At 36.4% G+C, this 27,400-nt stretch overlaps 1 protein-coding gene across 1 annotated transcript; it reads left to right on the top strand.

Moving 5' to 3' along the window:
• The first annotated feature begins 17,489 nt into the window (after nt 1-17,489).
• On the top strand, nt 17,490-18,944 carry LOC148208117 (uncharacterized). Its single transcript, XM_088119707.1, has 2 exons — nt 17,490-17,782; nt 18,287-18,944. Exons 1-2 carry the CDS (start codon nt 17,490-17,492, stop codon nt 18,942-18,944), a joined length of 951 nt encoding a protein of 316 aa, XP_087975833.1.
• The last annotated feature ends 8,456 nt before the right edge of the window (nt 18,945-27,400 follow it).

The following is a 27,400-nucleotide window of genomic DNA, read 5'->3' as shown; positions in this document are numbered from 1 at the left end:
ATATGGTTAGTGTGGATTGTTCTATTTGTGGTTTAGCTACTTTTTTTAGTAGCTTCGTGGATACTTAGGAATAGGGTCCCCTAACCATGCTTAGAACTTGTTTTTATTGCTTAAGTATCTACAATGAGAGTAGTGGGTATTAATGTTTAGGCGTCTTGAAAGGGAACCGGTTCGAGTTGAGCAACAACATCGATTTATGCTAGAGTATAGGCTGAGAGTGAGTGAAAGCTACGGATTCTCCCTCGTTTTAACCGATATCTGTTAACTCTTATTATGTTCTCTGTGCTAGAGCTTTTCTTGCCTTCACAGTTGTAGGTTGTGTTTGTTTCTTGGAATCGTTTACTGCATTTTTCTATGTTAAATTGTTTACAGTTTTTAGCACAATCGTCACTATTTTACTTTTTTTTTTATATTTTTTTTTGCAACATTCGATATTCTTGAACATAATCTTAGAACATTACACTAAGCCCTTGTGGATTAGACCTCATTCGTACTACAACTGACGAATATAGTGTACACTTGCACTAATATTCATGTTGGTTGCGAGCACGCAACAAAGGGCAGGGTAGATACTTTCCTACATATGTTTTTAGGAATTGAGATTTCGGTTTCAACATATAGAATCATTCATTTGAAAATGTCTCATCCTTTTCCTTTTATGATCCATTTTCTTCATCTTTGAATTGTATGGTCGACTCATCCTTCTGTATGGCTTGATTATCATTTGAAACATGTTGAGGGAATGGAGATAGTGGTTCCAAATCTACAAGAGGTGGGTTTGGGCCTATTGCAACTTAAAATTCACCTTTATTTGCACTTACCTCAACCGGCTGCTCTGGTTGAACTTCCTTCTCCTTCCCTTCGTAATTGATCACATCAAGAACGGGTGGATCATCATATTTTCTACTTGGAGCTCTGGTTCTTCATAAATTGTCTCTCTCCTTAGATTCGTTACCTCACTTTGCTCTTCTCCTTCTCATATTAAGGGTTCTATGTTGGTAAGCGATGCTTTTGGTGGAATATTCCTCAACTCATTGACCAACTTCCCTATTCGGATCTCCATGTTGCAAATTGCTGCATCATTTCTCGCCATAAATTCTATCATCATCTCTTCAAGGCTACAACTTCACGACGACTGCACTTGTGCTAGCATTCATTGTTGATCATACTCTTAGGAGGGGGGGGTTGTGCTCGTATTGCTAGACAAGATTAGAATAATTTTCATCCTGTTGTTCTCCCCACGCGAAGTTCGGATGATCTCCCCAACCTTGGTTGAAAGTGTTCGAATAAGAGCCTGAGTTCTACTGGTTCTCTTGTTGAACTACAAAATAAATACAATTAGGATTAGATAGAAAATATAGTTATAAATGGTTATCGCCATAAATAATACAAGGAAATTAATTTTGATTAGCTATGAGAAAGTTACTTCCCATTGCTTGGTTGTGCTACATTTGAAATATAGATGAAGCTGGAGCACTCCAAGCTGAAAAGGCATCCATTTCAACCACTATTACCTGGTGTACACATGGTGTATTCTCCTACTTTTTCCTTCTCAGATTCTCTTTTTCAGTTTTTAAGTCTCTTTTCCTTCTTTAACCTCTTAAGAGTTGTGTCAATCTTAGGATCAAAAGGCAACAGAAAAGGTCTTGTGCTCATATACCAACCACAAACTAGTGAGGTTAAGAATAAGTATGAAAATTTGGTGGAACAGACACGACAATTACACAAGTAAAAATATCACAAAAATTTGAAAGAAAAATACTTAGTACATGACAACGACGCCAAAAACTTGTTTGGGATTTTACGATTCAAAATAAATAGCTAGAGCACATGTGTACACCCATCACAAGTAATAAATGGAATGAGTATTCTAAGTATTGATCCACAGGGACTAACATAGTCGTTTTGATTAAAATGATGATGATCGGTGAGTTTGCAATTGGTTTAAAAGTGAAAATAAATAGGAACGATGTTGGTTTTTATATTTTGAAACTTAATGAATAAAACCTAGCCCAGTTACTTCAGATTAGCTAAAAAACACAAAATGATGACAAACAAGGCACCAGACGCCTCCTCTGTTTTTTATATCGGTTCTGCTTCACTGTTTTTGAAGAACTTAACCCGTGCTCTTTCGAGTTTTGGGGAGCAATACTTGTTCTATTCCACAAGAGTTGGGTGATTTAAAAAACCTCTCCACGTAACAAGAAAAAAGAACGATATGAGAAGAATAAATACTGGAATTTTTATAGAGGAAGTTCAACTTAAAAAGGAAAAGTTACAAGTTGGAATTTTTGTAAAAACTAAGGTAAAGCTTTAAAATAACTAACTTAAAAACAAGAAGAAAACTAAAGTGAAACTAAACTAGGCTGAGGAAACAACTTAGAAAACTCTAGGATGATGAACTGAGTTAGTAGAATGCTGAATTTATAGGAAGCTTCCAGGGTTGTTAGGAAGTTGAGAGAAAAGTGGTGAACCATTTGTTCCAAACTTCATTGACTCATTTTGTTATTGACTAGGCCTCTTCCAATGTATGGATGACACGTGGGAACTAAAAAGACTACTTCAAATTGATTAAAACGCTCATTTTCATTAAGGACATTTTCAGCATTAGAGGTAGTCACTTTACTTTGGACAATTCTGAACAAAAATTTAATTTCCATCATAAATCATCTCTAGATGTTATAAAAATTTGATTTGTGCATGTATAACCCAAGATAAAACAAAATGCATGATTTTGGCTATCAAACTAAAAAGCACAATTTCTAAGTAGAAATTAATAGAAAATAACATAACCAAACTCCTTTTTACCCTTGTAAATAGTTTCAAGCAGTTTAGAAGTATTTTAGAAGCATTAATTAAATTTAAAGTTCTAAACCTTTTAATCAATGTAACATTCACATGTCCTAGTCTACCATCCCACACAACTCAACGATGTAAGCGGAACGAGAATCAATTTCATCAGTAGAGGCAGAATGTCTCACTCGACCTATCTATACTAACAAGGTGCTTGGCTTGGAGCAATATTTAGTCGGGTGACCCCTAGTTGATTTACTAGGATGCGTGAGAGTTAGGACAAAGACTCGTGTTGGTCTATAAGGAAAGTCTCCCCTCTTCTAAGTAACCAAGTAAAGACAGTGGCGTAGCCAGGTCACAGAGGATGCAGAGCAATACCAGGGCAAATAGGTGCCAGATCCAGATTCCATATCCTGGTCCAAATCCTGGATCTGGGCCGTTACATAGAAGCAATGTTAAGAGCAAATAGCCCTTACCAACAAAGTTACCATTTTTTGTGATGATAATCTTGTCAGCCTCAAACACAATTCTAAGACCAACCGGTTCAGAAAACCTCCTGGCACCAAATTCCAACATAGGGAAGGAACATAAAGCACATTACTTAAGGATGAGATAAGTTTTAAAAGAATCTTCCTTGTCCCAAGTACTCCAATAGTGGCCGAGTTAACCATAAAAACACACTTGCCATCAGTAGAGTCTTGGAAGTCGTGGAAAAGGTTATAGTTTGAGCAAAAATGTCTGGACGCTATGGTGTCAAGAATCTAGCTAGACTTGTTTTCCACCAGATTCGCTTCCACGACCATGGTAGCAATGATTTCTTCCATCCCTTTGCAAGGTTGGCTTGTGGAGCATGCTTTTCTTCTTACTTGTATTTTCTCTAGGTGCACTGGTAGGATTTATGTCCAGGCTTTCAATAGATATAACAGACTAGTTTGGACTTCTCGACTCTTCCACCAGAATTTTTGAGTTGGAATCCACTCTTCTTTTGTGCTTCAATTCTGCCAAGTTCGCACGAATCTTCTAGAATAAAAGGGATCGACGAGACCTACAAAACAGAAGAGCACTAAAGACCGATGTGGCTCTTGCCACCAGGCTCCGATCTTTAAGTAAGAATCGGAGTAGTAGAGTATGTTGGGTGTACTGCCCTAAACTCGAGTTTTTATTTATGTAAAAACAAATTCATATTCAATATAGTTATATTCAATCAATTTGTTGTTGAATTCATAACATTGCAATTATCTAATCCAATAAACTAAACATCCAATGTTATTGTCATGTAACTGGGACAATATATATACTGGGTATATATTTAACATACCATCGATATACAAGTAGATAATGTCCCGAGTGTTAGGTGTGTTGCCCTAAACTCGTAGTTTGTATTTTGTAAAAACAAATATCTATTTAATAAAGTTTTATTCAATAAATTTGTTGTTGAATCATAGCTTTGCATTGTCCAAAATCCAATAAACTAAACATCCAAGGTTATTTTTGTTGTAATCAGGACAGTATATATACTGGGTATATAGTTGATATACGGGGTATATATATTTGATATACCCCTGATATATGAATGGATAATATCCCGTAAATAACCTAAAGGGTCTATAGTATATGGATAAGGCTGGGTACATTATCCTGGCAACACTATGGATACGGCCCACTCTGTAAACGTTACAGACGACTCGATCCAGGTCGTTCGTGTGGAGACATGCGAGTGGGAGTATCCTGTACAATGAGTTTGTATAAGACCAGGCAACTCATTCTCAATCCTGAGTGAGTTATGGACTCCTGCCCGTGAGGGCTCGTCCTTTGATCTGTATGGGTGAGAGTGGCTCGAGTCGCCGACTCAATATTCCTACCATTTTGGGGACGAGACCGAGTGGGGAGCTGGGAGCATAACTTAACAAGATGGAATTCACTCCTCCCCGACTTTAGGGGAGTAGATGAGTGTTCCCTTAAATGCTGACTCCGGGACTTGAACAAGGGGCCCCACCCTCTCATTGGCTGAGAGGGACTTCCGGTTATTGGTTGGACCATAACCGGGTTGTTCATTAGAGGAGCAATGGTGTTTAAGGAGTAAGATGTAACTCAGGGGTAAAACGGTAATTTGACCCAACTTGAGTTACGAACACTCGTGAAGGATTGACTCGTCATTAATGGTCGTATATCCATGGACACGAAAACATTCTGCAGTGAGAAGAGTGCAACTGCGGGTCTTTAATGGAATGACCCGTAGTTAACGAATCTAGATTAACTCGGTCAATGAGTTTGACCGATTAATCTTGCATCGTTGGAGCTTCGGATCTGTAGGTCCATTAGGTCCCCTTGCTAGCTCATAACGGGTAAAACGAGGATCAAATTTTTTGGAAGAATTTGAATTGTTCAAATTACTTAAGGGATTATATGTATATTGATACATTATAATATATATAGTTAATTGTAAATTAAAACTATATATTATGAGAGATATTATTTGAATGAGATTCAAATAAAATTAATATGAATGAGATTCATATTAAAACTATAGGTTAAAAATAATGTGCATTAGATGTACATTAAAACTATAGGTTATACGAGAGAAATGTTTTAGAATATGATTCTAATTTTATAATAAATAATTAAGTGTTAATTATTTATGTATATATATATTTATTAATTATTAATTGGATTAATAATTAATTTGATTAATTAATTATATATATATATATTATTATACATATATTATAATTATTATGATATATATTATATATATATTAATATTAATAATAATAATAATATTATTATTATTAATATTAAACTCCCCTGCAAAATTGCAGGGGAGTGGGAGGTTTTCTGACGTGGGGAGTTACCCCACGTCACCCTTCTTCTTCTTCAAGAGTTGAGGAATGAAAAAAGAGAAGGTTATAGAATAGAAAAGTGAACTCCCACAATTCTCTCTCAAAATTCTCTCAAACTCTCCCTCTCTTCTATCAAGGTGCTACCACAAGCACGATCCCGAGACCCAAGAGGATAGCGAGGAAGATCCGGTCGTGGTGTTCGAGGGGAATTCACTGAAGAAATGATCTTCAAAGGTTTGAATTTCCTCTGTATTTTCCCTCTGTAAAATTCGATTTTGTATCCCGAAAATCAGCAACGAAAGTCCGCTTCCGCTCCGGGATTAACGTCCCTTCACCGAGAATAACCTAGATGGTCTATGGTATGTGGATAGAGCTAGATAGGGGTGCACCTCAGTCGGTCAAATCAGTTTTCAGGCCGAAATTCCCATCGACCGATATATGGTCGGTTTCCAAAAATAGAAACCGACTGATCGAACTGAGGAAGTTTCTGCCGATCGAATTTTTATCGGTTCTGTCGTTCGGTTTTTGAGAAATCGACCTTTTTTTCCACAAACCACTGTATCTATATTCTGTAAAGGGTTGGGTTACAACGGCAGCGAATGGGACTCGACGACGTTGAGCTGCGGGCTGGGTCGCGACGAAAATGGAGTAGCAGAGGTTGGGTGCAACGAAAGGTTGAGGGTGAAAGGCTGGGTTCGACGAAGTGGGGCTCGACGGCGAAGTTGTTGGTGGCAAGGTTAGGCTCGACGACGACGTAGCTAGCGGCGGAAAGACATAAACGGGAGATGGAGTGGCAGAGTAAGGGAGAAAGGAGTGGGAGAGTAGGGGAGAAAGGAGTGGGAAGATGGAACTTGAGAAGGCGGAGGATAGGAGATAGAGATTGGAAACGCTAAATTAAAGTTAAAAAGGGGAGAATTGAAATCAAAATGGAACGTGAACCAAGGAAAATTAAAGAAAATAATGAAGTCAAGGGAAACAAGGAGAGAGAAATACACGTAAATTTAGGAGTAATTAATAAGAAATGAAAGGCACGGAAAAAGGGAGAGATAAATGTATCAGAAATTAATTAATAAAAAATAAAAGAGAGGGAACGAGATGTAAATTTTTTTTTCATATATATATATATATAGGTCGGTTGGTCGATTTTAGGGAGTTTTGGTAACCGACCAGTGACTAGTCGGTTTTCTAAAGACCAAATTGATCGACCGTCTATTTTGAGTAAAAACTGATCGAACCGACAGCGGTCAGTCGGTTTTGGTCGGTCAGATCGGTTTTTCACCTACATCTATTCACCCCTAAGGTTGGGTACCTTATCCTGGCAACACTATGGATATGACCTACTTTGTAAATGTTATATACGACACGATCCAGGTCGTTAGTGTGAAGACATGCGAGTGTGGTATCATATAGAATGAGTTTATATAAGACCGGACCACGAAATAGCCAATCTTTAGATGTAACGTCGTTGACTAATAGATTGCTATTTGATAGGATGAATAGGCAACTCATTCTCAATCCTGAGTTAGTTATGGACTCTTGCCCGTGAGGTCTCGTTCTTTGATCTGTATGGACGAGACCGAGCGGGGAGCTGGGAACATAACTACACAAGATGACATTCACTCCTCCTCAACTTTAGGGGAGTAGATGAGTGTTTCTTTTAGTGCTGGCTCTGGGACTTGAACAAGGGGCCTCACTCTCTCACTGAGCCGAGAGGGACTTCTGGTGATTGGTCTGACCATAACTGGGTTGTTCATTAGAGGATCAGCGGTACTTAAGGTACAAGACGTAACACAGGGGTAAAACGATAATTTGACCCATCTATGGTTACGAACACTTGTGAAGGATTGACTTGCCATTAATGGTCGATATCCGTGGACACAGAAATATTCTATAGTGAGAAGAGTTCAGCTGCGGGTTTTTAGTGAAGTAACCCGTAGTTAACGTATGTTGATTAAGGTGGTTAATGAGTTTAACCAATTAATCTTGTAACGTTGGAGCTTCTGATGTATATGTCTATTAGGTCCTCTTGGTAGCTCGTAAAGGGTAATTAAGAATTGTTCCAATTTAATTAAAGGAAATTTGAGTTAATTGTGTATGATACAATTTAATATAATGTATGATGATACATTATAAAATTATATTATCAGAGAATAATATGAATAAGATTTATATTAATACTATAAGTTAAAGTTTAATGTGAAATGGATTCATATTAACTACTATGGGTTACGAGGGAAATGTATATTTGTATATGATTCAAATATTTATTCGTTTAATTAAATCGTATATATTTAATTAATTAAATAAATAAGATTTAATTCATTATTAATTAAAATTATAAAACTCACCTCTCCCCAGCAAAAAGTGAGGTGGAGAGTGGGAGATTTCTCTCTCTCTTCTCCCTCATTGGTTTTAAAACACAGGGAAATTTCTCTGTGTTTTAGGTGGTTCAAGTTTTTGCTTTAGAAAAAAAAACATCTCTCTCAATTTAACATTCCTATTTTGCTTTCCTTCCGAAGAACCAAGATCCCACAATCCCGTTCTTATTCCTAGAGTCATAGTGAGGTAACTACGTGGCAGTGTCCAACACTTGGTTCGTGCCGAAACAAATTCCATTCTCGAGGAAGAACAGTTGTCAATGGTCTTCAAATGTAAGTCGTTTTCTTCCTCCCAAAAGGCCTAACCTCTAGTTTAAAGTAAAAGCAGTGCCGTTTTAAAATCGATTTTGTTTCCTTTCTAAACCGAGTTGAATCACAAGCAATCAACCACTTCCGTTGGGGATTCGATCCTTTTCAATTGGTGTAAGAGCCAAATCATGATTCAATTTCGTTTAGAACAAAACAGTACTGTTTTTGGTGGGTTATTTTGATGCATTTGATGCATGTTGGTTTGCTAATAGATGGTTTTTGTTTTTGGCATTTAGACTTACAATTCATGTTGATTCGATCAATGTAAAGCCCCTTGTTTTGGGCATTTTGTTGTAAATCGAGTCTGTATAGTCCGGGGTCGTTCGTAAAAAAGAGTTACTGCGAAGAAAGGCTTGATTTCAAGCATTTTAAAGGTTTTTCAGTGCTGGAACAGAGGGCAGAGCAGCAGGCCTGTGACAGTAGTGCCATGGTGCCACTGCAGCAGCGTGGCGCTGCCGCAAATTTCTGGCAAGCGCTGCAGTGCTACATTGTAGCGCTGCAGCGCTGTGCTACTGGATTTTGCTGTAGCAACGCCGCGACGCTATCTCAGGTATTTATTTCAACCTCCCATTCGTGTGTTCGAGGCTCCGCAAGCGTTTTTCCTGTTTTTTAAATTAATATAAATTAGTTTATATTTATTTAATTGTAAAATAGGATGCCAAAAACCGATATACATAACTATTTATTTTATTGCATTATGAATGTAATTATTTTATGAAATATATGTTGCATAAAGTATGTCATATAGTTTTAAAATCCCACCCTAGGTTAAGCATGATCATGCATCATATGTATATAATAGTTATAATGTATGATGACATGTTTTATTTTCATAATTGATTAATCTAAATGTTGTATTAATTAGATGAAAATAAAGTTGGATTGAGCATGACATTACTTTAGTTAATATAATTGTTATATTAATGTATGTAGTCAATGCAAGTTTATAGCTTTAATTTCTTAAATTTTATATGAGTTATAAAATTTTGGTAGATAGAAATTAAAATCTATAATAAAGAATTGCATGCAAACATAGGGTCCGAGTTAATTAATTTTAAAGGGGTTAAAAATTAATAAGACTTTATGTTATATCATCTAATGTGATTAGGGGTAGTCTTTTATTTTGTTTTAACTAGGTTTAAAATGAAATAATAGAAGACTAAATATAAAATATTGCCTATAAGGGAATCCTGTCTAAGGAAGGTTCTGTCTAGGTTGAGGTATTTAAACTGACCGTAAGGAAACACCTCTACTTGGTTTATTAAAACATTTGATAAACTAAAAAATTAATGTACAACTTCTAATATAAATAGTTATATTGGGCCGACTAAAAATTCACTTAGTTAATTTCACTTAGCCCAGATTTACCTAAGTTATAAACCCTAGTCTTAGAATACTAAGTGGGAGCAAAAGAGAATGTGTAATATACCACGTATATTTTTTGTATACAAGGTATATATGACATATTTTTTTCTCTCACGTTTCTCCTTAATGTTCACACTGTGAGTTCCATGCTCGGTCTCATGTCGCCCTGGGCACGACCTCCCTACGGAAGGTGTTTGCATGGTTCAATATCGAGGTGAATGGAGATAGTATTATTAGTAAGTGGGAGAAGGACGTGTGACAACATATCCTACGGTCTCCACCATTGGTTTGCACCATGAGATTTCATACATGACTTGCGTGACGTCCTAGAATGACCATCCCTACGGAGGGTCCATTGTGTGGAATAAAAACTAAGGCAAACTCCAGAAATGGATAAGGCTCTCTTAGGTTTTTCTTCAATATTTACCTTCCCTATGGCGGGATTATTGGAGTGAACCTCTGAAGTCTGAAAATGGTGGGTCACACTTCCGGAGAGTTGTTAAGCTAGTTAGCAATTTCCTGACCAAATAAACGAAGACTAAAGATTATAGGAATAAGAGTTATTTTGGTGTAAAATTTAGTTGAGAACGTCTTAATTCAGTGAAGGTGTAGCTGTCTGCCCTACGGTGGTTGTTGCTCTAAATCACTGAAGCATCGTTGCAAAACAATTTTGTTAGGGTGCTTAATTACTTTTGCTAAAATTTGATTAGGTTTAAAGGTTAATGCATGAAACTGATATAGGTTTGTTTTTATTTTCAACATGTCAACTTTTATTATTGCTTTGTTAGTTGCTGAAAAACTTAACGACGAGAACTACAAACAATGGAAATCGAACCTAAACATTATACTAGTGATAGATGATTTTAGGTTCGTCTTGCAAGAGGATTGTCCTCAAGATTTTGCACCTAACGGCACTGTGGCAGTGTATAACGTCTATGACCAATAGATCAAATCCAATGCAAGGCAAAGGTCTACATCTTGGCGAGCATATCTGATGTGCTTGCTAAGAAGCACGAGGACACAGTCACCGCTAAGGAGATCATGGACTGCTGTAGAGCATGTTTGGACAACCGTCCTCACAGGCTCAACATAAAGTCTTTAAGTTCATTTACAACTCCCACGTAAAGGAGGGCTCATCAATGCGAGAAGACATTCTCAACCTGATGGTCCATTTCAACATGGCAGAGTCGACGGGACCGTCATAGACGAGCAGAGTCAGGTCAGCTTCATTCTGGAATCTCTTCCGAAGAGTTTCCTGCCATTTCTCAACAATGTGGTTATGAATAAGCTGGAGTACACTCTTACCATGCTCTTAAACGAGCTGCAGACCTACCAGTCTCATATGAAAAATAAGGGACGGGAAGGGGAGGAAAACGTTGCCACCTCAAAAAGGTTCCACCGATGTTCGACCTCTGGAACCAAGTCTGCACCCTTTTCTTCTGGAAGTAAGACTTTCAAGAAGAAGAAGGCTACTGGTAAGGGGTCTAAACCTAACTCCGCTCTTACCGCTGCCAAGAAAGGCAAGACCAAAACCGCAGACAAAGGAAAATGTTTCCACTACAATGTAGTGGGGCATTTGAAGCGCAATTGCTCGAAATACCTGGTCGAGAAGAAGAAAACCAACGAAGGTAAATATCATTTACTTGTTTTAGAAACATGTTTAGTGGAGAATGATGACTCAGCCTGGATATTAGATTTAGGAACCACAATCACGTTTGTTCTTCGTTTTAGAGAATTAGTTCATGGAGGCAGCTTGAAGCCGAAGAGATGACTTTCAAGGTTGGAATAGGAGAGGTTGCCTCAGCTGTGGTGGTAGGGGAGCTCAAGTTCTTTACGAACAAGAATTTTTATATATTATTAGATAATGTGTACGTAGTTCCTAAAATCAAAAGGAACTTAATTTCATTTTCTTTTTTTTTAGAACATATGTATTCCATTCCTTTAATTTGAATGAAGCATTCGTTTCTAGAAATGGTGTGAATATTCGTTCTGCTAAACTTTAAAACAACTTGTATGTGCTAAGACCAACCATTACAAAAGCAGTTTTAAATATTAAGTTGTTTAAAAATGCTAAAACTCAAACAAAAAAGGCAAGAAGAGTTTTTTCTAAAGAAAATACCTATCTTTGGCACTTTAGATTAGGTCACATTAATCTCAATAGGATTGGGAGGTTGGTTAAGAATGATCTTCTATGCGAGTTAGAAGGCGGCTGTTTACCACCTTGTGAATCTTGTCTTGAAGGCAAGATGACTAGAAGACCTTTTACTGGAAAAGGTTAAAGAGCCAAAGGACCCTTAGAACTTATACATTCAAACCTTTGTGGTCCGGTTGAATGTTAAAACTCGAGGAGTGTACAAATACTTCATCTCTTTCATAGATGATTATTCAAGGTATTGTTATCTATACCAAATGCAACATAAGTCTGAAGCCCTTGAAAAGTTAAAGGAGTACAAGACTGAAATTGGTAATCAATTAGATAAAGCCATTAAACACTTCGATCTGATCGGGCTGGAGAGTATATGGACTTGAGATTCCAAGACTGTATGATAGATCATAAAATCGTGTCCCGACTCTCAGCCCTTGGTACACCTCAACAGAACGGTGTATCAGAAAGGAGAAATAGATTCCTGTTAGACATGGTTCGATCAATGATGAGCTATGCTCAGTTGCCTAACTCATTTTGGGATTACGCAGTGGAGACTACGGTTTATATTTTGAACGTAGTTCCTTCGAAGAGTGTTTCTGAAACACCCTTTGAACCATGGAAGGATCGTAAAGCTAGTTTATGTCACTTCCGTATTTGGGGATGTCCGACACATGTGCTCGTGACTAACCCAAAGAAACTAAAGCCTCGTTAAAAAGTATGCCTATTCGTAGGTTACTCTAAAGAAACGAGAGGTGGTCTCTTCTTCGATCCTCAAGATAATAGCGTGTCTGTATCGACAAACGCCACCTTAGAAGAAGACCACATTCGAGATCATAAACCACGAAGTAAAGTAGTGATAAACGAGATTTTCGAAGAGGCTACAAATACGTCAACAAGAGTTATTGATTAAGCTAGCACTTTGACTGTTGGGTGTGTTGCCATAAACTCGTAGTTTGTATTTTGTAAAAACAAATGTCTTTTCAATAAAGTTTTATTCAAAAAATTTGTTGTTGAATCATAGCTTTGCATTGTCAAAAATCCAATAAACTAAACATCCAATGTTATTTTTGATGTAATCGGGACAGTATACATACTGGGTATATAGTTGATATACGGGGTATATATTTGATATACCCCTGATATATGAATGGATAATATCCCGTGAATAACCTAAAGGGTCTATAGTATATGGATAAGGCTGGGTACCTTATCCTGGCAACACTATGGATACGGCCCACTCTGTAAACGTTACAGACGACTCGATCCAGGTCGTTTGTGTGGAGACATGCGAGTGGGGGTATCTTGTACAATGAGTTTGTATAAGACCGGACCGCGAAATAGGCAATCTTTAGGTGTAACACCGTTAACTAATAGATTGCTATTTCTTAGGATGACCAGGCAACTCATTCTCAATCCTGAGTGAGTTATGGACTCCTGCCCGTGAGGGCTCGTCCTTTGATCTGTATGGGTGAGAGTGGCCTGAGTCGCCGATTCAACATTCCTACCATTTTGGGGACGAGACCGAGTGGGGAGCTGGGAACATAACTTCACAAGATGGAATTCACTCCTCCCCGACTTTAGGGGAGTAGATGAGTGTTCCCTTAAATGCTGACTCCGGGACTTGAACAAGAGGCCTCACCCTCTCATTGGCCGAGGGGGACTTCCGGTTATTGGTTGGACCATAATCGGGTTGTTCATTAGAGGAGCAGTGGTGTTTAAGGAGTAAGATGTAACTCAGGGGAAAAAGGGTAATTTGACCCAACTTGAGTTACGAACACTCGTGAAGGATTGACTCGTCATTAATGGTCATATATCCATGGACACGAAAATATTCTGCAGTGAGAAGAGTGCAACTGCGGGTCTTTAGTGGAATGACCCGTAGTTAACGAATCTAGACTAACTCGGTTAATAAGTTTGACCGATTAATCTTGCATCGTTGGAGCTTCGGATATGTAGGTCCATTAGGTCCCTTTGCTAGCTCATAACGGGTAAAATGAGGATCAAGTTTTTGGAAGAATTTGAATTGTTCAAATTACTTAAGGGATTATATGTATATTGATACATTATAATATATAGTTAATTGTGAATTAAAACTATATATTATGACAGATATTATTTGAATGAGATTCAAATAAAATTAATATGAATAAGATTCATATTAAAACTATAGGTTAAAAATAATGTGCATAAGATGTACATTGAAACTATAGCTTATACGAGAGCAATGTTTTAGAATATGATTCTAATTTTATAATAAATAATTAAGTGTTAATTATTTATGTATATATATATTTATTAATTATTAATTGGATTAATAATTAATTATATTAATTAATTTGATTAATTAATATTATATATATATATTAATTATTATATATATATTTTTTAATTATTATTATATATTATAAATATATATATATATATTAATATTATTATTAATATTAACTCCCCTCCAAAATTGCAGGAGAGTGGGGGAGTTGTTGTGACGTGGGAGTTACCCCACGTCATTGTTCTTCTTCTTCAATGGTTGAAGAAAACAGAACACTACAGTGAGAAAAAAAAGAGAATCCCCAAATCTCTCTCAAGAAAATTTTGCTCAATGTCTCCGTCTCGTTCCAAAGGATTGCTCCCACCAGCACGATCCCGAGACCCAAGAGAATAGCGAGGAAGACATAGTGGTGGTGTTCGAGGGAAACTCGTTGAAGAAACGTTCTTCAAAGGTAAAGTTTCCTCTGTATTTTCCTACTTTGTAATTCGATTTTGTATCCCGAAAATCAGCAACGAAAATCCGTTTCCGCTCCGGGATTCACATCCCTTCATTGACAAGAGTTGTTGATGAAGTCATCACATCACGTTAGTCACATCCACCTCAAGAATTGAGGATGCCTCGACGTAGTGGGAGGATTGTGTCACAACCTAACCGATACGTGGGTTTAACAGAAACCTAAGTTGTCATACCTGATGACGACGTCGATGATCCATTGACCTACAAACAGGCAATGGAAGATGTGGACAATGACAAATGTGTCAAAGCCATAGACTTGAAAATGGAGTTTATGTACTTAAATTGCATTTAGGAACTTGTAGACCAACTTGACGGGGTAAGACCCATAGGGTGCAAATGGATCTACAACAGAAAGCGAAACGCCGAAGGAAAGGTACAATCCTACAAGGCGAAGCTTGTGGCGAAAGGCTACACATAAAGGGAAGAAGTGGACTATGAAGAAACCTTCTCCCCTGTAGCTATGCTTATGTCCATAAGAATACTTTTGTCCATTGTCACATATTATGACTATGAGATTTGGCAAATGGACGTCAAGACTACCTTCTTGAATAGCAATTTTGAAGAAAGTATTTATATGTCTCAACTCGAGGGGTTCATAGCTCAAGGTCAAGAGCAAAAGGTTTGCAAGCTTAAACGGTCCATATATGATTAAAATAAGCATCTCGATCTTGGAACATAGGTTTGATACTACGATCAAATTTTATGGTTTTGACCAAAACGTTGATGAGCCTTGTGTATACAAAAAGATCTTCAATAATACGATAGCCATCTTAGTATTGTATGTGGATGATATCCTACTGATTGGGAATGATGTAGGATATCTCACTGACATAAAGAAGTGGCTAGCTAATGAGTTCCAAATGAAGGATTTGGGAGAAGCTCAGTATGTCCTTGGCATCCAAATTCTAAGGATGGGAAGAATAAAACGCTACCCCTGTCTCAGGCAACTTATATCAACAAGATGCTTGTTCGATATTCGATGGTAGAATTCCAAGAAGGGCTTATTGCCTTTCAGGCATGGAATTCATCTGTTTAAGGAACAATATCCTAAGTCACCTCAAGAAGTTGAGGATATGAGATGCATACCCTATGCTTCAATAGTGGGCAGCCTGATGCATCTATACTGTGCACTAGGCCTGACCATTTGCTACGTAGTAGAGATGGTCAGTAGGTACGAATCCAACCCAGGATATGATCACTAGATTTCTATTAAGGGAATCCTCAAGTATATTAGGAGAACGAGGGACTACAAATTTGTGTATGGCTCATAGGATTTGATCCTTACAGAATACACTGACTCTAACTCAGAAGCAATGCCGATGTGTTCGCGTGGTTACATGAGGACATGCCAGGAGTCGATCGAGGAGTCATGGTACATCGACTCAACGTCGACGAGAGCTGTAAGCCAGTGAAACAGAAGTGTCATGCATTCAACCAAGAAAGAAACGAGATTGTAGCTGAATAGGTGGATGAGCTACTGAAAGTAGACTTCCTTCGGGAAGTACATTATCCCAGTGGATATTTAAGATACTGCTGGTAAAGAAGCCGAATGGCAAATGGAGAATGTGCATCGACTTCACAGACCTAAATAAGGCCTGTCCAAAGGATTCTTTTTCTTTGCCTCGAATAAATCAACTGGTTGATGCCATTGCAGGGCATGAAAGATTGAGTTTCATGGATGCCTACTCTGGATATAATCAAATCAAGATGCATATATCAGATCAAGAGAAAACCTCTTTTGTCACAAGTCGAGGTTTATATTACTACACGATGATGCCGTTCAGATTGAAGAATGCAGGTGCGACCTACCAACAAATGGTGAATCGGATGTTTGCATCCTTAATAGGCAAAAATATGTAAGTCTACGTAGATGATATGTTGGTAAAGAGTTGAAAGAACAAACGACATGATGAGGATTTGGCAGAAGCATTCGACGTTTTGTGAAATTACAAGATGAAGCTGAATCCTACCAAATGCACATTTGGAGTGATCTCGGGCAAGTTCTTGGGATTTTTAGAACACCAAAGGGGAATCGAAGCCAATCCAGATAAGATCAAAGCTGTTCTGGAGATGGATCCACCCAGAACTCTGAAGCAACTACAGGGACTCAACGGAATGATAGTAGCAATCAATAGATTCATTAGCCATTCAACTGACAAGTGCCTGCCATTCTTCAAAATCCTAAGGAAGAAAGGACAATTTGAATAGACAGAAGAGTGCGAGACTGCCTTTAAGGATCTGAAGCAGTACCTGGGGGGAACCCCACTCCTCTCAAAGCCAGTCATGAGTGATGAACTCTACTTATACTTAAGCTGTATCCGACACTGTAGTAAGTTCCGCGTTGATAAAGGATGAAGATGGACGACAGTCTCCAATCTACTCCACAAGCAAAGCAATGGTAGATGCAGAGCTTAGATACCCGCAAATGGAGAAATTGACATTAGCACTGGTCACTTCGGCTCGGAGACTACGTCCGTATTTCCAAGCTCACAGAATAACCGTCCTCACCAACTTTCCCTTGCGATAGATTTTGCAAAGGCCAGACACTTTTGGGAGACTGGTGAAGTGGGCTGTGGAGCTCAGCGAGTACGACATTCAATATAAGCCAAGAACAGCCATGAAAGGGCAGGCTGTGGTAGACTTCATAGCAGAATTAACCATAATAGAACTTCAAGTATATAGTATCGACCCACAATTGGTTGAGGAAGAGCAACCCTGGACACTCTAAGTAGATGGGTCCTCAAATTTCCGAGGATGTGGGGCAAGACTTCCATTGGTCTCTCTAGATAGAGAGAGATTTGAATATGCACTGCGGTTCAGTTTTTATGCATCCAACAACGAAGTCGAGTATGAAGCTCTGCTGAGATCCGCGAATGGCGAAATACCTTTCTCAGGTAAAGAACCAGCTCGACCAGTTCTCAAAATATGAGATTCGACAAATTCCACGTGCTCAAAACGTCAACACCGATGCGTTAGCTCTACTGGTTGCAGCTTATGAAACCGACCTAGGAAAAACTTTACCGGTCGAGATTCTACCCGAGCCAAGCATAGAAGCTCAGGAAGAAATGGATATCGACGAGCAAGGGCAACCAGAAGAAAACTGGATGAGCCCTTTGATCAAATATTTGAGAGACGGGATCCTGCCTACTGAAAAGATAGAGGCCCGGCAACTACAACAATGAGCAGCCAGATACGTACTTAAAGACGACAATCTGTACAAAAGAGGCTACTCATTGCCGCTTTTAAAATGCTTAACGCCTGACGAAGCTGACTACGTCATGAGAGAGATACATGCTGAAGGACATTCTGGAGCAAGATCCCTAAGTCACAAAATAGTTCGACAAGGGTACTACTGGCCGACCATGTTGAATGACACGAAGCAATTCACCAAAAAATGCGATAAATGCCAACGGTTTGCAACAGTACCTAGGCAACCGCCAGAGCCTCTAACGAGCATAATGAGTCCTTGGCAGTTTGCTCAGTGGGGAATAGACATTATATGGACCCACCCACTAGGAAAGGGCCAAAGCAAATTTGTAGTGGTGGCAGTAGACTATTTTACTAAATTAGCCGAAGCCAAAGCCCTAGCTACAATTACTGAGAAAAAGGTCATCGACGTTATCTAGAAGAACATAATTTGCCGCTTTGCAATACCCTACACCATTATCAGTAATAATGGGAAGCAGTTCAACAATGCTGCCTTTCGAGAATTTTGTAGAGAGTTGGGCATTAAGCACATCTGTTCCTCTCCAGCACATCCGCAAGCTAATGGGCAGGTTGAAGCAGTCAACAAAATCATCAAAAGAACTCTGAAAACCATATTAGAAAAGTTTAAAGGGTTGTGGGCAGAGGAACTTCACAATGCATTACGGGCCTACAGAACAACACGTTGTACTTCGACGAGAGAAACGTCATTTTCACTATCATTTGGCTCTGAAGTAGTGGTGCCAGTGGAAATTGGTCTCCCTTCCCCAAGGGTAAAACAGTTCAGTCTACCCGAGAACAATGAATCTGTGCAGCTCAGCCTCGACCTATTAGAAGAACATCGAGAAATAGCACGACTACGAACGGCTGAGTACAAAAATCGTATAGCTCGATACTACAACTCGAAGGTTAAGAAGCGTGACTTTAAAGAAGGTGATTTAGTGCTAAGAAAGATTATGCCTAATACCAAAGATTCAACTAGCGGGGCATTCGGACCAACATCGGAGGGCCCATACAAAGTCACTAAAGTGGTTCGAACAGGCACTTATGCTCTAGAAGACCAACAGGGGAAGGCCTTACTACACTCATGGCACGCTCAGCACCTCAAAAGATACTACCACTAGTTCGACATATTTCTAGACATTTTTATGTTTTTCCATTATTTGGACCAACTAAAGTTATTGTAACTAAATCTTCGACAAGACGATCTTCCTACTAATAAAGTCTTCGACATTCGACGTGATACTTGAGTTTTTATATTCATTCTGAAATAAATTTCTTAAACAGGGGGCATCATATGATTATCTACATATCTACGACCAATCAAGAAACTCGAAATTGGGACAGACCTAGAAGCAAGCCAAACGGGCAAAAAGCCAGTAACGGCTCAACATGGTCAAAACTAAAGCAGAAAAATATAGGATATAAAACTGTTTGGCATAAAAAGCCAGGCAAGTTAGAAATCCAAAGGTATCAATATTAGTTCTATTAAAGTTAGATCCCAAGGCCAAAAATAAATGGTTTAAACTCAAACGAGAATAAAACAAGGCTCAAGAGACTTGATTATGGCCAACGAAAATTAGAAAAAACTTCCAAATCATGAATAGTATCGACAAGCTTAAGGCGCAAAACCAGTGGCAAGAACCAAGTAGCTAAAATCCAAAATTGGATCAAAAGCTTTTGGTAGAAGCTCTGTGCGTTAGAAACCTTGACATTATTAGCCACTGATATACATATAAATTAGGCTATAGAATGATCTCGTGGTAACGACAAGCGACAAGTACTCTCAAAACAAAGATCTTGATACAATTATTTGTCCTCTGTTTTGAGAGTGGGGGCCATTGTTATAGAGAACAAAAACGACCCGAAACGAGACAAGAAATTGAAGCCCGAGATCATCGATAGGGGAGACCGGCCCGCAACGCAACGGGTCGACCCAAAGGACGACCTAGCGCCGAGGCCGTCATGGCACCTTGACACCGACCCCACACTTCGGTGTCGAGGCACCAACCCCACCTCGGCGTCGAAGTGCCTACTTCTCAACAAATCGCCTTCGGGCCAAGATACCATGTGGGCCTCCTCCGTTCGGATCTACATCAAGAGGTTAAACACATCTATTCAGGGCCGAGGCCGATCATTGGGCCTCGCAACTCCGAATTATGGCTCAACTACAGAAGGTTTTGGAACCACCCTCACCGCTATAAATAGTAGTGCAGCATAACCCTATGGAGGCAAGTGACTTATCTCTAGCTCATTATTTTCTCAACTCTCCCTTGCTAACTTAAGCATCGGAGCCTGTGTGACTGAGGTCACATCGGTTTAGATCAATTTGGTTTTGCAGGTATCGGTTCCCTTATCATCGAGTTAGGTGTGTGCGAGAAGAAGAACCGAAGTGTCAAAATCCACGCATCAATAAAGTCCATTAGGTCCCTTTGCTAGCTCGTAAAGGGTAATTAAGAACATTAAGTCTGGGAAGGAATTTGAATTGTTCAAATTTAATTAAAGGGAATTTCAGTTAATTGTGTATGATACAATTTAATATAATGTATGATGATACATTATAAAACTATATATTATGAGAGAATAATATGAATAGGATTCATATTGATACTATAGGTTAAAGTTTTAATGTGAATTGAATTTATATTAAATACTATCGGTTATGAGGGAAATGTATATTTGAATATGATTCAAATATTTATTGGTTTAATTAAATAAATAAGATTAGATTAATTATTAATCAAATTAAAAGAGTTTTAATTTGATTAATGATTTAATTTATTAAATAAAATAAAAAAAATATTAAGTAATTAAATTAATTAATACAACTCACCACTTACCAGCATTTTTGCTGGCCGGTAGTAGTTAGGTGGAGAGTGGGAGGTTACTCCTCTCTTTTCTCCCTCGTTGGTTTTAAAACGCAGAGAATTTGTGTGTGTTTTGGTTGGTGCAAGTTTTTGCTGTATAAAAAAAAAAAACCTCTATCTCTCACAATTAAGCATTCCCATTTTGCTTTCCTTCCAAAGAACCAAGATCCCACAATCTCGTTCTTATTCCTAGAGTCATAGTGAGGTAACTACGTGGTAGTGTCCAATACTTGGTTCGTGCATTTAGGTTCGTTTGTTCGTGCTGAAACAAATTCCATGCTTGAGGAAGAAAGGTTATCAACAGTCTTCAAATGTAAATCATTTTCTTCCTCCCAAGAGGCTTAACCTGTATTTGTTTAAAATATAAACGATTCTTTTTTAAAATTAGGTTTGTTTCGTTTCTAAATCGAGTTGAATCACAAGTGATCAACCGCTTCTGCTGGGGATTCGATCCCTTTTAGAGTATGGAAAGTAGGATAGTCCAGTACCTCTAGGGTTTAGTTCACCCTCTTATTTATAGAAGTCGAGTCCTAATCCCTTTAGGAATTATAGAAGTCTAATCATCATCATGTTAGGAATTACAGAAGTCGAATCCCGATACATCTAGAAAATCCAAAGTTGGGACGCGATATTTTAGGTCAGAATGCGCAGCGGTCAAGTTGAACAGTAGGAGTTCTCGGTCGAGGGGCCGAGAACTACTCAATGCCGACCACTGGTCGGTCGGGGACCAACTCGGGTCGCTGAGCGCCGACTCCCTTTCCTGGTTCGTGCCCTCTCTTGGTTCTCCTTCGGTCTTCTGTTGCCTAGCTAGATCTTGTTTTATCTCTCTATAACATAATCGATCTCCAACTGCTCAAAGAAAATTACTAGCTTCTAAGACCAATGATGGTAATTAGACTCGTCAAGTGGTTCGAAGTTTGACAAGTCTGGTAAGACCTTTCTAAATTTGATAGTAGCCATGAGTTTTATTTTCAAATTTTTGGAAAGGAAAAGGACAAAACTAGAATATTAAGTAAATTTGTCGTTGTGCCGTGGGCGGAACCACTGCCTTGAAAGCAAAATCGACACGACCTCGCTACTAAATCGTTGTATTGCTGGAATGTTCCTCAAAGTTAACACAGCCTTCAACTCAGACGTGCACTCATAAGAACGAAGTGGAATCAAACTCGTACTTAGAAAACTCTTAGAAAACTCAAATGAGAGAGTAATGTAGAGAAGGAGAGAGAGAATGAGATGATTTATATTTGGTGATGGAAAGGCCAAAAATAGGTTTTTTATTTTCTTAAAAAAAAATTTATCACAACTCTTTAAAAATTAATTTAGAAAAGAATGTATTTCAAAAAAACCCATGCCAGCTCGACGACAACGATGCACATGTGAGGTGCAGGCTTAGCCCAAACCATGTTTACAACCGAAAGACTTTAGCTTATAAAGCCTCTTCCCAAGAAATAAACTTTCCATGAGGGACAATTGTACTTTAAAGGTTTGTTTCCCGGTGATTCCGACTCATAATACTCCACTAATAAAAAAAAAAGTTTTCCATAGCCAAACACTAAGGGGTTGTTTGGCCCAAGGGGTTCGCTTCGGATGAGGTTGACATCCTAAATCGACCCCTTGTTTGGCCCATGGGTTTGGAACCCATCAGCTTCCCACCTTCAACCCCATCGGGTTGAATAGTAATGGGTTGCACTTTTTTTTTTTTTTTTGATAAAAATACTATTTCTTTCTTTTTCTTAATATTTTTTCTTTTTTATTATTTTTTTTCTTTTTAAATGTCTTATCAATATTTAAAATGTTGATCAATGGAAATATCGATATCGAGATATTTCAAAAAGAAACTTGTAAATTATGAAAATTAATATAAATTATTTAAATTAGTAGATGAGACTTTAATTATATAATTAGGGTTATAATTGACAATGTTTAATCATCATATCTAAACGTATAAGTAATATTTATATTTAAATATCGATGTCAATAAAAATTTCATAAATAACCATAGAGACACCTGAAAATTTGTGAGAATTGTTTTAATTTGCAATTGAGAGTTTAATCGTGCTTATATTAATTAAGTTATAATATAACGTATTTAAGCAAGATTTGAAATATTGATATCGAGGGAAATGTTGAGCTTCCAATTTTACCAAGTACATATTGATATTGGCAAAAATTTTGAGAACATTTGTGGAAATCTCGAAAACTTATAAAAATTATTTAGTTAATAAATGAAACTTTAGTTGTAGCTTAATTAGACTAAAATTCAACCCTCTCGATCTCAAAAAATTTATAAATTTTAATAATGTTGATATTTTTTAAATTATATAAAAAATTGAATAATTTTATAATTTTACTACATGATAGAAGTAATTTTAATATTTTTCTACCAGAAATAATTTTAGTATAAATATATGAGTAAAAGTATTTGAATATTCCAATTTGAAAAAAGAAATATAAAATTTTGAAAGAATTTGTTTAAATTATTATTTTTAAAACAACAAATAATGTACAAACTAATATCGAGAAGTAAAAAAATAATAATGACAATGTTGAGGGAGAGAGGAGAGAGTCATAAATTCAAATTATGATTGAAAAATATATAAATTAAGAAATATAAATTTCAAAATAAATAGATTAATTACCTTTTAAAAAATTGTTTACAAATTTAAATAGATTATATCACCTACCTAACCTTTTGCCAAAAAAAAAAATAATAATAATAATAAATAAATAAAATCTATCAAACCCAGACTACCCAACCCTACACTCTAAACATAGCTACCTAAATCCAGGCTACACAATACCTCAACATCAAATCCCGAGTTTCACAAACTCAAGCTACATTTCAAATCCGTGGGCCAAATGCCCCTAAGTTTTTACACTAAATCTCCATGGATATTTCAATATTTCTAGTGAAGTAAAATTGGAAAACCTACGAGGGAATAGTGCTTTTAGTTGGACCCATTTCGAAGATAATGGCCAACATCTCAATTGTAGCAAATGTCTTTTATTAAGCTCATGGATAATGGATTCGTACTAGAGTTTGCTTCTATAATTTGCTCAAAAACTAGAGAATCGAGATTTGAAGTTTCAAAATGGTGCTCAAAATAATTGATATAGGTTTGAATGCTTATTTTACTTTGTCTCCAAACTTTCAAATCTTTTTTATCCATTATTTTTATAAAAGGTCATTTTGATTTTAATGAATTCTGTAATAAAAATTTGACACAAATACATATATTTTATTTATTTAATTGGTCATAAATATCTCTGTTGGAAGACTAATACTAGCATGCCACGTCTCAGCAAATACGTCAGCGTATATTCTAAAGTCTGACATATAAGATCGAAATTTCTCTATGTTGGTTGATAGCTGTTCAAACGCTCCAACTAACCACATCTGCAAGTTCAATGGTGTTGAAATTCGAGGTAGCATATTACGCGCGAATCCGATTGCAAATTACATACGAAATAGTTCGATCTGAGACTAACTTGAGTATCAGAATGTTTACCTCTATTTTGCAGGTCCTGTTCAACTCGTTTTTTTCCAAACGATCAGATTTTAGCTGAAACAGTCTCTGCGGATAGGTATTTGACGTTACATAGGTTAAGTGTTAGAATTTTCAAATAGATTTAGATCTCATTAAAATGTCGTTTATGAAAAATTCACCAAGATGAGCAACCAAATTATGAGTTAAACTTCTTTTCTTTTCTTTTCTTTTCTTTTCTTTTTTTTTTTTTGAATGCATTGTAGGTGTATATTGAAAGTTAAGTTTTCCAACCTACAACATTGAGATTATCAAAGGTTAAAATTCTATTTTTCCATTTTTGAAAATTAAACTTATTAACATTATTATATCTGTCATGTCTTTCTTTATTTTTATTTGTTGCCTATTTTTTTTTAAATGTTTTTAAAAAGTATGCCATGTTTCTAAAAGAAAGAACAAAAAAAAGTACGTTTTTAAAAAATTATTTGTATTATTGAAATTCGAGTAATAAAATGAATTTGTTTGTAAGTAAGATAAAAAAAAATACTAAAAAATTATGAGAAAGCAAATATTTTTAACAACAGAAAACATAAAATAAAATTATTATCAAAGAGGATCTTTAACTTTAGCTTATGTGTTCATGTCGATAATATCTCAACGTTCTCACCGTGTTTTTGGTCAACGACATGTGGGGTTGTTGGGTGAGGTCACTCTCATGTCCATGCCATCCCATCATGCATCAACCCACAAACAAATTATTCTTCTATTACTCCTTCCTTTGCAACTTCCCTTCTTTTCCCAAAAGAAATAAATCATCATTTCTCTCTTGAATATTAGTTAATTTCTTAGAGCCAACATAAGTTTGAAACCTCTCCTAATTTTCCCACTACCCAAAGGAAAATCTCAAACAACCTTTGATATATATATAAAAAAATAACACACATGGGAGTTTGCTCTTTGAAAAAAATTAAAGTTAGATCTTAAAATAGTTTTTTTATTACATCCACATATAAATTTAAATTATTATTTTGAGTGAAGAAACAAATATTTAATTTTAATATTATATAAATTAATAGAAATTTCTCTATCTCTCATCCTATCCCCAATTAAGTATTAAAAAATTCATGCATTATTCAACTGAAGAGGAAAATTGTTCACCCTTATAATTTATCTTTTTTTGAATTTAAAATTAAAGATGTGTGAAAAGGTTGGTGGTAGGTAAGATATTAAATTTTCGTTGACATGTCGATATTAATCTCCATCAACATTTTTATATGTTCATGACTTTGACATGTTACATTTCCATAGTATTACTGAAAAATCAACGAAATATAAATATATATATATAATATATACCAACAAAAATATCATTAATGTGAATATAGTACTAATAATTGTAAATTTTAACTTATTTAAAAATGTTGAAATACTTATTTGTTAATTTAAATTATTTTTCAGGAATATCCATTATTGACACGACGTTTTGTCAATATTTTAATTGACATTTCCATCAAATTGAAACCTCGACATATCCAGTTGATGTTCGAAACCTTATTTATAAAGTTTCAAAATAGCCTATCAAAACTACGCGAACAGTGGAATTACCTATTTATTTAAATTTCATCTATAAATGAAGCATTTTTTTCTTGGCAAAGGCACAAAGTACCATATGGTACCAATGAGAGCTACGAGTCGAAAGACACTATTAATTTTTGTTTGTACTTCTACAATAGTACTGCTCTATGGGTCCTCTTGAAAAATAATTTTTGTGAATAGTTTATTCTTTTTCTTTTATATATCTTTTACCTGTTACAGTTAAAATTACTGTTCATAAACTTATTACATGGAGGTAAAAGCAACTTCAATTGTTCTAAAAAATAAATACAACTTAATAAACAAAGAAAAAGAGTAATTACTTCCAAAGTACAATTATTTAAACATAGTTTTATTCAAAAGTAAAAAAGTTATGCATCATGATGTAGCATGCAAATAGCTTTCAATTCCCCATCAAATTTATTTTGGATGGCCCAGTAGTCAAAGAAAAAAAAAAAAAAAAAAAAAATTGGATGGCAATAATAGATGATGTGAGTGGAATTACATTTATTTATATGAATATATGGAAGTTTACTTTACAACACGGGTCAAAATATCAAAAAAAAAATAAAAATTACAGACTTCAAGACTACAGATATTCATTTTGAAATTTTAGGGACCAAATTGATCTACTCTAAACTTTAGGGATTTTATTTTGAAACCTAGAGAGACACCAAACTGACATTTACTCGAAACACCCAAAATATTTTTTTCCCTTAAGATGACGTTAAATTGCTAAAAATATTAGCAAAACTTTTTAGTGATTTATTGTACGCTTTCATCTTCGATAAATGTTAAAAATTGTTCAATGCGAACAAGTTTTATGCACAAAAAGAATATAAAATTAAGAATAAAAGGTTAGAGATGGAGTATTTTTCTCCATTAAAACTAATTTTAGAAAAGCAAACACTAATTAATTTTTCTTTCAAAATTTTTAAAACCATATCTAGTCAAGAGTGAAACATTTTGAAAAGTTACTAAAATCATTTTATATTATTCTACTAACTCATGTGAAACTCTCGCTCTAATTAATTGTTGTGTAAACATGTTATTGGGTCAAGCAAGTTTTTTTAATTATATTTTGGTCTCTTTATTATTTTTATTTTATTTCAAAAATATCAAGAATTAAACCTTTTCTTTATAGTACAATACTGGGGAAAAAGTCGACTGCGATGTGTTGCATCGCCAGAGTAGAAAGTTGGAAGACTCCCAAGTGACAACGTCATCAAGTTGGATTAGGGAGTCTGGGCACGCGAGCGATGTGCAACACTCATTGCAGCCTGGTCGGTCTCCTTGCCGTGATCTCAACAATCCATGCAATCCGAGAAGAAGGCGTTCAATGCTACCAACTACGAGCACGATTCCTGAGGAAACCTTTGATGCAGAGAAAATTCCTTAGGGAGCAATTATTCCTACACGTCATCGCGCAATTAAGTGAATCCTAGCAAAAATATCTTCTCTCTCTTGACCTGAACTTACTTGAATATCGAAGTATTCACTCTTTGTCTTGCAGGCCCCTCTACATTATTTCAACGAGGATTCACGTGATCGTTTGTGAAGGACATTCAGTGCACAAACAATGAGGATTCAAACCCACGATCTTTTATGGTAAGGATACATGTCTTAACTTGTTAA

The sequence above is a fragment of the Momordica charantia genome, assembly GCF_013281855.1.
Source record: "Momordica charantia cultivar OHB3-1 chromosome 11 unlocalized genomic scaffold, Mcharantia_2.0 BLBB01000011.1, whole genome shotgun sequence".
Taxonomy (NCBI): Eukaryota; Viridiplantae; Streptophyta; class Magnoliopsida; order Cucurbitales; family Cucurbitaceae; genus Momordica; species Momordica charantia.
Note: the sequence above shows the minus strand (reverse complement) of the source record. Positions and strands in the feature narration are given on the sequence as shown.